Source organism: Medicago sativa, chromosome 6 (genome assembly GCF_051527215.1).
Source record: "Medicago sativa cultivar Bolivia chromosome 6, Bolivia_mono, whole genome shotgun sequence".
In the NCBI taxonomy this organism is placed as follows: domain Eukaryota; kingdom Viridiplantae; phylum Streptophyta; class Magnoliopsida; order Fabales; family Fabaceae; genus Medicago; species Medicago sativa.
Window position 1 is genome coordinate 60710091 of NC_140754.1, and position 13854 is coordinate 60723944.

Sequence of the window (13854 nt, forward strand, 5' to 3'; positions counted from 1 at the left end):
AATTTAAATAATTATGATCAATGGAGTCGTAGGCCTTTTCAAAGTCCACCTTAAACAACAAAAGCTCCTTGTTTAACCGTTTTGCCTCGTCAACTACCTCATTCGCAATAAGAATACCATCTAGAATCTGTTTCCCACCAACAAAGGCAGACTGTGCATCTGACAACACAAAATCCAAAATAGAGCGAAGCCTGTTTGCAAGAACCTTTGCCAACACTTTATACAAACAACCAACCAGAGAAATAGGACGAAAGTCTGCTAACCGTTGAGGACTAACAACCTTCGGAATCAAAGCAATAAAAGTCGAGTTAACACCCTTCGTTAATTTCCCATTCCTATGGAACTCCACCAAAAATCTCATGAAATCATCTTTCAGCTTATGCCAAAAATCCTTTATAAAACCAACATTAACACCATCAGGTCCGGGACTTTTAAAGCTGTCACAGTCCCAAACCGCCTGTTTAACCTCTTCTAAAGTGAAAGGTCGAACCAAAACAGCTGCCTGAGCATAAGTCAGTTTGCGAAAATTCAGACCTTGGATTCCTGGCCGCACCATATCAGAGACTCTATAATGGTTTGCAAAATGATTAAACACAGCTGATCGAATATTTTGAACACCCTCCACAAGAGCACCATCCACTTGAATCAAATGTAAAGAATTCATGTGTTGCCTTTTAGACATCATAGAATGGAAGAATTTTGAATTGGCATCACCTTCCTTGATCCAATTCATCCTCGCCTTCTGCCAATTCATACTAGTATACACTCGAGACAAAGAGTGCAAACTAACTGACAACTCGCGAATCTCCAGCAATTCATGCTCAAATAGCTCGGTTCCTTCCACTTTAGTGTCTAGAGAAGAAATTATATTTTTAACATCCACAATCTTACCTGCAATATTCTTAGTATGCCTTTGATGCCATTCCATAAGACAAACTTTGATCATTTTAAGTTTCATTTTGAGCACATGACCGCCCCATCCCTCCAAAGTAAAGGAATTTAATTTTTCACGAACAAATTCAGCATAACCAGCATACTCCGCCCAACACTTCAACAACCGCAACGGTCGAGGACCCCAATTTTGCTCATCAACAAATAAAACCAACGGAACGTGATCAGACAGACCACGCTGATGGGCAACCTGAATAGAATTTGGCCAAGATTCACACCATTTAGCAGATACCAAAAATCTATCTAATCTGCTCATCAAAACCCCATCTCCACGATACCAAGTAAACAGTCTACCACATAGTGGTAAATCTATCAGGAAGCTACCGTCAATGAAATTATTAAAGATGTCAGCATCCACCTGTCTAAAAAGCAAGTTTCTACCTCTTCTTTCCTCCGGCAATCTAACTGAATTGAAGTCCCCACAGACACAAATATTCGCATCGCCACTAGCAATAATAAATTGATTCAAACTCGACCCAAGTTCTTGTTTCGCAGATAAATCACAAGGTGCATATACATTCGATAAAATAAATTCTTGGCCAGATAAAAGATCCCTTCCTTTAATCACTAAAGCATGTCCGAAACTGATAGTGCACCAAACCTCCACCACAAAAGTATCCCACATAATTAACAAACCTCCAGATGCACCGACAGAAGCTTGATAAGAATATCCACAACCATCACTACCCCACAAAGATTTAATAATAAATGCATCAACCGAACTCAATTTTGTTTTTTCCAAGCAGACCACAAAAGGCCGCCTATCAAGGATAAAACGGCACACTTCTTCTCGCTTCTCAAAACCACCCAACCCCCGAACATTATAAGAAGTAATTTTCATCTCCACCACTCTCCACCCCCAACCGACCCCTTCTCCACCACAACCTACACCCCTTCAATACCAGCCCCACCATCCCCCACAACAACCCCTTGTAACACACTCCCCGACGCCCTCAACTCCCTTCTACCCTCCCTCGTCATCAAGTTAAAACTTTTATTATCACCACCTTCAAAAAACACACCCAAAGTCTTGCCTATCCCCCTCACATCAGCCGCCACATCCTCCTTTTTATCATGCAAAACTACCCAGTGCTCCAACTCTTTATTAACCGAAGCATTGGTTAAAATTGGAGAAGTAGATGAAGATTTGGCTAATTCTTTGGACACTGTAGGCCTGATCCGTTTCTTCCTATGCTTGAGCGAAACCCCCATCTTTTGCTTCTTTTTCGACTTGCCGGAATATTTTGATTGCGAAACCAAAACCTGCCCCTGCTGAACCGAACTAGCAGCAACATTGCAGGGACCAAAATAGTTCAGAGAGGTGTCCCGATCCTTACCAATGTTGCTGTCCGCATGCACAAACTGATTTTTCAAAGCCACCGAATGATGTACCTGCTTCACAGACCCAGCCTCGCTTGCTGTCAAAGGTTTGTTTTCCATATCCAACAACTTAGCCTCGTGCCCAACATAATCTTTCCTCCATGCCTCCTTTAAATCATTCACCAAATCATCCATGATACCATTAGCCTCGTCCTCACCAACATGTTCATTTCCGTTCAAAGCTTCCGAAGTTGAGTCCCTCTCTTCTTCCGTCAAGAATGCATCTTCACCGAGATTGCACCCCCACTCCTCAACAATTTTAATCACATGATTTGTACCATCAATAACAACAACAGCTGAAGAATTAACTACTTCCAAAACTGATGTAGAAATAAGGACACGTGCAAAATCCAATCTTTCCCGATCCACCGTATAATCATCTGATCGGATAAATCTACCACATCCCGATACACATAAATTAAAGAATGATTCGTTCCACGCATGCGGTGGAGTACCGTAAATCCTTAGCCAGGCACCCCGTTCATAAGTATTCTCTTTAGACCAATGGTGCACCTCCGAGAACAGCAAGCCAAAAAAATGTATCGCATCATTAAAGACTTTCCAAATATCCTCACCATTCGAACAACGGAGAAAAACCCTATCACTTCCCATTGGAGTCACCACAATATTTACAAAGCCCGCGTCTTCGACCCTTTGTTGTAATGATAGCGAAGATTCTCCCGACACTACCCTAGCAACCATTCCACCATTAGCCCACAATCGGTCCTCCGGCTTCGAAATATACGAAAGTGTACGTACTTGAACAACACCACTTTCGACATCTTTCATCACCATCGGTTCCCACATAAACTTACCTCCCGTTACCTCTATCCCCTTCCTCCCTTCATCCTTCTCACTCGTGATCCCTTCCACCATTCGACCCTTCTCCTTCTTCCCCACCACTCCCTCATCCTCACCCTTCTTTTCATTTTTTTTATTTTTCGACTTATTTTTTTTTCTTCTTCTTCTCTACTTTTACATCCACCGTACCAACCTTCACAATTTTTTTCTCCCTCATTATCTAGCTCCTCTACCACCGTCTTGCCCATCTGAACATTCTTAATCCCTACACCATGCGTAATAACCACCGGCTTAACCTCCTCTACCCTCCCTACCTCACGGCCTCCACACCTCTCCACCTTATCATCCACATCAAACTGTGCGAACCTGTCGAACCTTGCTACCCTAGCCCAAACACGATAATCACCAATCCAAATATTGTTCAAAGCCTGTCCTAATTTGTCTCTATTTTTAACATTAGAAAATCTGACAAACCCATTAGACCTGACCTCGAGCATTAAGATGTCTGGCAACATAAGTATCAGACATAATTCCACATACCTCGAAGAATTGACGTAATCTGAACAAAGGCATGCAATCTGGTATGTTGGCGAAATAAAACGATACCTTAGCACCATTGATACTCTCGCCATTGACAGTAGAAACAGCACTGTGTTTTCTATCTTCCTGATCAGCAAAGTGTACCTCACGCTTTGTTGTTGAAAATGTCTGACGTCCATAACAAGAAGGAGTAACCCTACTATCAGAAGTGTACGTTGCATGTTGATCATCCCAAACCCTAGCTCGCCGATAGGAGTACGTACCATCTATTCCGCCATGCTGCAGCTTGTAACCCTTGCCCTGATCCCTGCCTCCATGTCGCTCTGAATCCCTTGACCTGTCCCATCCTCGATCCTCCGGTTGCGTCGCTTTCGTCTTTCGTGACCTAACTACAGACCAATCTCCCCTATCCCCCCCAATTTCTGCCTCCCAAGCTGGACCCCTATCCCCCCCAGTGTATCTCTCAGCCGGAGATAAGCTCCGGCATGGTTGCCAACGGGAGAACCTAGGTCGGCCACCACGATCGCTCTCAGCTCTCATTCTCTCAGTTTTCCTAAATTAACATTTTTATTCTCTCATTTTATAAAAATATATTAATTGGTAAATTACTTCATAAAAAAATTCTGGTTTATATTGTAGGCCACAAACATCATTTATTGAATGAATCTAAAAAGTAGAAATTTGTTTATAATAGTGACCCGAAGGGAGTATTAAAAAAAATAAAATTAACCCACTTGGGTTGGCCTAGTGGCGTTGGCTTGGGGCCTAGGAGTGTGCTCCTCCTCGAGATCTCAGGTTCGATTCTCCCTAATGCCAATTTAGGTCGGCTAGTTTAGCTTCTTCTTCTTCAAATAAAGAAAGGTACTAAAAAAAAGAGACTTTATTTTATTTTGTTACAACATGCTAATGATATCTAGTCCTAACACTTCGGGTAGAGGGGTCTAGCTGTAATTAAAAATTAACAAGTTTTTATTATTTATAAAAAACAATTAATATAAATAACATGGAAATGAGATAGATCACATAGAAAATGAGAAAGCCAACTCATATGACACGTCGGTGCCACATCATTAAAAAAAGTGACAAATCATCTAAAATAATGGGGGACTAAAACAAAACTCAAGAAATATATAACAGGGGGATGAAAAATGGTTTTATAAATGGAGGACTAAGATTTCAATTTTGTTAAAAAAGGGAAATCACTTCATTATTTAATACATCTTTATTATATAACACATATTCGTATAATCACAACATCATATAATTACTTCATGGCATCAATACATCATATAATAATTTCCCTATTTAACTCGTCTTCATCTATCACAACTTCATATAATTGTTTCATCACATCAATACATCATCTTATAATCACTAAATTATAAGGCACAACTTCATAAGAACACAAATTCAACATTATTTCATCACAAGATTCATGAAAGTAAAGGAAAATCATACAAGCAATAACTAACCATTTGCTTATAACTTGTTGGTGATTTCCAAAATAATGGAATCACTTTAGAACCAAAAGTTGTAACTCTTCACAAAGAGTTGTAACTCTTAATGAGAATCATTCATATACATTAGAATTTTTGGCAAAGAGTTGTTTAATAAACCATAGCATTGATTCAAGTGTATATGATCATAACCTTTGGCAAATGGGTGCTTAAAGAACCATAACATTGATTCAAGTCAGATTGGTGTTTTCTCTCATGTGAAGGGTCATATAATGCACTATAAATGCTTGACATTTGAGCATTAATTTGGACACAACCAAAACATGAATTTTGTTACATTAATAACATAATTCTCCATTCATTCTCTTACTCTAAATCATTCATTAATAACATTATTTCTCCACATGTGGGATACAAGGGGTTCTCTTGATGGGAACGGTTAAGCCGTAAGGGAGCCACATGTCACTGACTAAGCAAGAGTAGGTGTCGTGTCTCTTGTAATCCTTCCGAGGTTGGATTCAAGGGGTTCTCCGAGGGGAACGGGCAAGCCGTAAGGGACCCGTACGCCACTGAAGGAGTCCGGTGCGCCTTAGCTAGGCATTTCACCGGTAGTAAGGGATTATCTTCCGGGGTTACTCCACTCGGGACTAATCCGTAAAACGAACTCAGATAATGTTTGTTTGTTACACGCTAACATAATCAATGAATCTGACTATGCATATTTATTGAGCATGTATATGATATTTCATAGAGCCTTGACGAAGATCGTCAAGAACTAGCAAGATAGCAAGAACCGCTTTTGCGATAAGATATGATATGTTGTTAGATACAACATATTCAAGCAAGTAGATACAACATATTCATTGCGGTTTTAGATTCCCCTTGACCGCCATGACACGTAGAAGAAGAGAAGCCTATAACAAGGTAAGAGAAGTACCTATGAAGGGTCTAGTATGCACGACCGTCTAGGAAAGCAAGTCCCCACACACGTATAATCAACCGGCAGGTTGTATTGTAGACACGTGGTGACCGTAGGTTTTCCCCGAGGTTACCTATAGCCTAGGATTAGGTGGAACTCACTGAGACATTATGTCTCATCCCAATCCTTATTAGTTTTAGATATCAGGATGGTTTAGCAAGTTAGTAGCCGAATGGATGTTGCGACAAGTGTTCGTTCGTACCCGCTGCAGGAAGATGTGAATATTCAAGGATGCACTTTTAATATTATAGAAAGGTTGAGTTGTAAACTTATTGTACGAACGCATTTGTTGTATAAGAAATTCATTCGAAGTTTTTATGTTGTAAAATTTTAATGTATCCAGTACTAAAGATAACTCACATGCTAAACTTTCTAGATACGTTTAGTATGGGCGTTACACAATTAGCATTCGGGTTAACTTTAATAAATAAAAGATAATAATAATAATAATAATAATAATAATAATAATAATAATAATAATAATAATAATAATAATAATAATAATAATAATAATAATAATAATAATAATAAAGTTGTTAAATGCTGAGGGGTAATACAATAAAAATCTGCATAGGATTTAGGTTAAAATTAGGGCAAAAGTTGGCACCCGGGATAACTTTAATAAATAATTAAGGGGTTAAATGCTGAGGGGTAATACAGTAAAAATCTGCATAGGATTTAGGTTAAAATTAGGGCAAAAGTTGGCACCAGGGATAACTTTAATAGATAATAGACCATCAACTCGTGCTAACGCATGGGTCATATCAATAGTAATAATTGACAATGAAATAAAAAATAATATAAAAGTGAGATGGCAGTTCATTTTATAATGAAACATCTACTCTGCGAATATAACATAATATTGAAATAGCATGAGTCGTTTAACACAAAAAGTTTGACACTTTGCTAATACCTTTAAAATGAACATATGTCGGAAAAAATATATTATACAACGAAGTACTACACATTACAAAAAACTCTTTTATAAACCACATTCGACGTAACATTGGTATCTTCACCGTCTTCATAATTTATCAAGAACTTCAAACCATCTCTTGAAGTAACCCTTGATATTGCAACATACAATTATCCATGTGAAAAAATAGGAGAAGGTAAATAGACACCAACATTTTTTAGTGGCTAACCTTGGCTTTCGTTGATAGTCATTGCAAATGAAACAATTAATGGAAACTGATCTTTGAATATCAATGTTGATAGTTTTTTGTTATTTACAAATGATATACTTTATTTATTAATTTTTTTGGGTGCATCATATACTTTATTACTTGTATCCTCATTGAACATGTAGCACATTCTTTCGGTCTTTGGAGTGCATTTTATCCTCCAAGCATTTCTTTAGTGTTTAATGAATCATCATATTTTCCTTTCTTTTCTTATTATACTTTTAACTTTGGATATTATTTCTCAATTCCTTCCACATATTTTTCTTTTGATAGTAATGGGGAAATTTTGCTAAAATTCATTCAATGTATCTCAAACTTTTTAACCAAGGACTAACAATTCTTATGTCTTCCACATCTAGAGTGGTTGTTGCCTGTTATCATGAATTAGTTGTTGCCAAGTTATACTTATGTCAATCGACTTGTATGTTGCATATGAGCATCTTTAAGGATTAAAAAAAGTTTATTCTCTAAGCTAATGGTAGTTCACTTTCATAATTGATTATTCGCACAGGACATAAATTATAATGTCATAAAAAATATGAACATAAATTTATTCCTCTCGTATTTTTATTTAATCGATCCTCACAGACCACAAATCAAACCTGCACAAAAGAAACTAAAATATTGTCAGAACTCCCAATTTAAAATAGCAAATCCTTTCAATGGTCCTTGCAAATGTTCAACAATTTTGCAACCGAACTAATGTTCAACACTTTCAATCTCAAAAGCAACCAAACTTAATTGAAGGAACAACAAATTTCAATAAGCATTTAGAATATTCATGTGAAAAGTCTACACATACAACTGAACAATCTGATCCTTCAATTATGCTTAAAACATCATGCAATGCAAAACCAAAATTCAATTATGCAAAATAAAAGATTGACTACCCCTTGTTCATTTTGAAACCATCACCAACAACAATATCATTCTATACACCAGTACAATTGAGTTAGTTCAAGTGGTTCTCAAGAGAACAATCCAATTTGAGCTTCATAAGCAATTCGATTTTTCCTGCAACTTCATTCCCATAACACAATAATTTGAATGTGGTCAAGAAATTGATATACATTTTGCTCAAACATATAATTAATGAACCACCATATCACAACATAAATTAGAATACATAAATAAGAATATATAAGAAGACGTAGATAAGAAGACATAAATAAGAAGACATCTTTTTCATTAAACTACTATTAAACTATAAGAAAATAGACATAAGAGCCAAGATATTAATTGGTCAATGAGCAAACCAATATAATTGAGTGTCCTCTAATGGTAAAGGTAAGAAAACTCCTAATGCTTACAAACCATTCTGCAAAATAAGCAAATGATTTAATCTACATGACTATGTCTTGTATAAATCCTGCTACACAAAAAAAAAAAGTACCTTGATACAAAGCAAGCCATAAGTGACACAACAATCAAATTTCAATAGTGAGCTAAATATCCTGCATAGCATAAGCATACTCAACATCATTGTGTTAGGTTAATATTGTAGTACCGATCAAATAAATAAAATATATTATTTAGGTTAATGGTTTGCATTGTAGTCCCCGTCAAATAAAATATATTCTTTAGCAACATTGAAAGGAAAAAATTGGAAAATTCTGCATTTAAGCCAATTAATATATTTTTAAAAATGGGATAATAGCAATGTTGTAGAAAAATACCTCTATTAGAGGATGTAATAATTCCCTAAAATACTGAGTCAATATGTTAGTAATCCATAACAAAGAAAACCAAATGAAAATTAGATCATGAGACTTTTCATGCTAAATGAAACCACAGAACAGAAGATATTGAGGGCTATATAGAGAGGTAAATAGAAAGAGGCACAAAAAATACACTAAAAAGAAAGTAAAATTGGGTATTTGCAGAATGGAAACAACTTTGGTACCTGCAGTGCACATCAACCTAAGAGGTTTCAATCAACCATCAGCCATCATCATCATTCATCAACTTACTCCTACCAGTCATCAGATCCCTACATTTCAGCACTAAGCAGACTTCATGCTAGTACTATATTAGTGTAATACCATTTATAACGATGAAGAAGATGTAAAACACGTAAACGCAATGAATTTTCATCTAGCTAGAGTTGTATTGCATTACAAAAAATTATACATCATAACGAAATAAAGTGATTGTAATCCAGTAAAGTAAGAAAAAACTCATTGTATTCCCAAGCAAGGTTGCTTATATAAGAAAGCTCAAGCTATCATCAGAAAGTGCATTTGATTGCCGTGCATTTTCTGTTTTCTCTATTTCTTTCTTAACAGCCATCCTTCTACCAAAATCAAAGGATTCCATACTCTATATGAGCATCACTTTTTGGAGATATTGAGCAACCTATCAATATATCAATTCACTCACCTATCACATTTCCAAAAAACAATAAGAGAAACAACAAAATTGTTTGAATTAGAACAAATATGAAAAAAAATAAAATAAAAAGGATTTGTGCATCACAATTTAAAAAAGGTATGGCAGTGAGAAACAGAACATATTGATTCAAATGAGCTAAAAAAAATATTTTGAATCCATTACTCGTGAAAAATGCCTAAATTCTTTATCTCAAAATCTATCATTCGTACTACCAAAATATTCTCAAATCGATATGAAAAGTCGATGCCAAAGAGAAATTACAAAAGTAATAATTAGAAAATAGAGATATAAATCAGTGTTAGAAGAAAACATGATGGCGTGTCATAGAATGGGAAGGATGAGAATTGAAGAGATAGTGGGAGAAGAACAATTAAATGATCAGGAAATAGAATGGAAAAAGAAAGGATTTGCATACTCACGCAAATGAAACATTGCTTTTCTCAAATTTAATAATGGAAAAAGAAAGGATTTGTTAAAAGATGAAACATTGCATACTCACGCAAATTTTTGTTTTGTTTTTCAACAAAAATAGGATAATTAGGTTGGAAAGGATATGGGTTTAAAGGAAATAATAGGAGTGATTTGTTTTTTTTTTTTTTTTATGTTTATCTATTAAGTAGGAAACGATTCTTAGGTTGGAAAGGATAGGGGTTTAAAGGAAATAATAGGAGTGATTTGTTTTTTTTTTTTTTTTTATGTTTATCTATTAAGTAGGAAACGATTCTTAGAGTGCAAAAAAAATAGGAACAATCTGTTAATAGGAGTGATTTGGTTTTTTTTTTTTGTATGTTTATCAGTTTAACAGCAAATGATTTTTGTCTTCCAAAAAAAATAGGAGCAATATGTTAATATGAGTGATTTGGTTTTTTTTTTTTTTATGTTTATCTGTTTATCAGCAAAATAGAGTTTTGTTATAGGAATTTAGCTAATCAGCAAAATAGATTTTTTTTATGTTTATCGATTTTATTTGTACGATTTTTGTGTTGGAAACAAAATAGGAGGAAACTGTTATAGGATGAACAAAATAGGAACAATTTGTTAATAGGAGTGATTTTTTTTTTTTTATGTTTATCTGTTTAGCGGCAAAATAGGGCTATAGTTGTTTCGGAAAACAACAACAAAATAGGGCTATAGTTGTTTCGGAAAAATAGGGCTATAGTTGTTTCGGAATTAAGCTTTAGGTTAGGGTTAAAACAGGAAATTTAATCCCTAGGGTTTAGGTTAAAATTAGGGTTAACATTAGCTTACGGGTTAACTTTTATAGATAATAATAATAAATAGAAATAGATAAAGGGGTTAAATGCTGAGGGGTAATACAGTAAAAATCTGCATAGGATTTATGTTAAAAATAAATAAAGAATTTCAATTTTAATATTGCATCAAGTGTATGAAGCTAATTACATAAACATTGCAAACAAAAGCTTGACATGTACTCCAAATAGCTAGTTTGTATTTATTTTATTTTATCAAAAATAGCTAGTTTGTAAGTGAAAACATTTTCTTCACGTCAAATTTAATCCTTTGATAAATTAAAAATTAACATTATATAAAACAGAAAGAAAAAATAGTGAGCCAAAGATAGACATGACCTGGTTAACTTTTTCATGAGTTTTCATTCTTCTCAATTAAACGTTTTACATGGTAGTATTCTTAATCCATTTATAAGGGAATGTGTTAACAGGTTTTCTCTGTCACAACTCAAATCTATACATTAGGTTGTTACGTATTTACAGAGAATATTGTTAACTACTGTCATGAGTATTGTTAACAGGTTTTCCCTTCTTTTCCTGAAATTGTATGAGTTGTAAATTTTAGGTTGTTAATTGTTATCATTTTCTATAAACCCTATAGATGTTCAATGAAAAACATTAAAAGGAGGAAAATCTTCTGAAATCAAACTGTCATGACGTCCCCTCCTTCTTCGTACGATGAAGAAGCACGTGATGTTGCTCCTCCATCTGTTCCATATACTGCATTAGATCAATCTGTTCAAACATCCATCTATTACATTAAGAAATTAAATTTATCGTGCGTAGTATGGAATTACTTGGCAGCCTTTTTTATCTTAATATTGCCATTGGTTTTGGATTATTCGACCGTTGAGAGAATCATGAAATCAACACTGTATACGATGTTTTGCTTTGGGCTGTCTACCGCCATCACTGAGATCCTCAAAGAGGACATTTCTTTCAAAAGAATTCAGATTGACAGCCATGACTACCGCGTTCGAATGGGAATTTTTTATATTTCTTATGCATGTGGGGTAATTATCTTCGTCAACGAGCTCTTCCATATTTACCATCCGGTGACGGCTGAAAAACCAACCATAGTTGAATAATATGCTGCCCAACACGGAGCCACAAGTGTACCGGTTCACACTATTTTTGCAAATTGGTTCACCTACTCCTGAAGTTGCTAATTAATGATTGGATGTTCTTGATTTAAGGATAATTGGAGAAAAAGAGGAATTGGGGATTCTAAAATTTATATTTGGAAAATTGTAGCATGCATAGGAAAACTATAATTTTGTGTTTGTGGTATTGTTATTAAAAGTATAAATCAGATAATTTGTTATTAATTTTGCTGTTGATGTATCGTTATATTGAGTTTAGAGCTGGAGTTTTTGTCTTTGTCTTTGCGTTGGGCAAGCCTTTTGATTCGAAGTGTTTATCTTCTTGTTTCGGTCTTTATCCATTTACCTTGTATCATTGCACACAATTGGAATATCTTGAGTCTTTATCCATTAATAAAATTTGTTCTAGTCTATTAGAAGGAAATAAAAATAATTAGCATTCCATGAAAATATTAAAATTACATCTGAACTAAAAATTTACTAGGATTCCAAAAATGGTAATTCTATGTAAATAAAGATAAAAGTTAGTAATAATAATTGTGAGGTAGATACTGTTGGTTGATTATACTAACCAGCTAGCAATATATTCTGAGATTAAATTAAGGATGATATTCCATTACATGACAATCCTGTTCAATGATGAAAATTCAGAATGTACAACTAAAGTGAGTAACAGTTACATTAATTTAGGAATATGATCTCCTATTTATAGAAATAATTGTTTATTTGCACTACAACATTTTTGACTTTAGGCAACGAAACTTTAGGCCACGGATGAAAAACCGTAAACTAATAGGTGTATAGGCAATGGATATTCACTCGTTGACAAGTTTCTATATTTTGTTCACTACCCTAAAGAAATCCATTGCCTATTCATTTTAAGCCACCCTTCTGGAGGTGTGGAGTTAACATGGCCGTTGCCAACTCCTAATAGACAACGAATTTTATTCGTTGATATCTAAATCTCAATCAAAATCCGTCGCCTTTTCTTTTTTAATAGTAAACCATGACCTATACTTCATTTGCCCATGGATTTTAAATATTTTAAGCCACTTTGAAAAAACGGTGGCCTTTAGTTTTTGCAAACCGTGCAGTAAAAAATTTCATAGCCCGCCAAACCTCCCTCTAATTTTTTTAGATTCCCTCTATTTTTTGAGACTCTCTATATTTTTATATTAATAATATAATAATAATAATATAATAATAAACATTAAGAAGGAAAATACATTAACACCTCAAAAACAAAAACGTGAATACGTACTTCAAAAAGAACAAACGCAGCTTCAGAACACTCTTCACTCTTGCGAACTGCGAACTCTCGATCTTCACTCTTCACCATTCTTCACTCAGAACCTCACTTGAATCTTCAGAACATTAACTGACGAATCACAATGAGCCCAGGTCTCCATCTCTCTCTCTCTCTCTTTGTCTCTCTCTTTCAAATTTCATTTTTAGGGTTTTTAATTTGGGATTTTTTCATTTGACCCAATTTGTACTAAATTGATTAAGTAATTAATCAATTTATATTATGGGTAATGTATTTTATGTTATAAAATCATTGTTAGGGTTTGTTATTTGTTTAAAATTAAGGATTTTGTGATTGTTAAATGAGTTTTTTCATCAGTAATGTGTTTTGTGATTATGAGTAATGGATTTAGTTAGTTCTTCACCATCACGTTGTTTAGTTCTTTCCCTATGTTTTTTCCTCTCTTCATCATTTCTTGCATGTCTTATATCACTCTGTTACTCTTAGAGACACCATTTTGTAACATGAAACCTAGTAAATGCACCCTTTTGCTCACTTTCTCAATCACCACT

At 34.8% G+C, this 13854-nt stretch overlaps 1 protein-coding gene across 1 annotated transcript; it reads right to left on the bottom strand.

The window, feature by feature from the left end:
* Positions 1-1836: 1836 nt before the first annotated feature.
* LOC146916047 (uncharacterized) lies at positions 1837-3207 on the bottom strand. Its single transcript, XM_085721524.1, has one exon. The coding sequence runs from the start codon at positions 3205-3207 to the stop codon at positions 1837-1839; it is 1371 nt and encodes a 456-aa protein (XP_085577650.1).
* Between the last annotated feature and the right edge of the window lie 10647 nt (positions 3208-13854).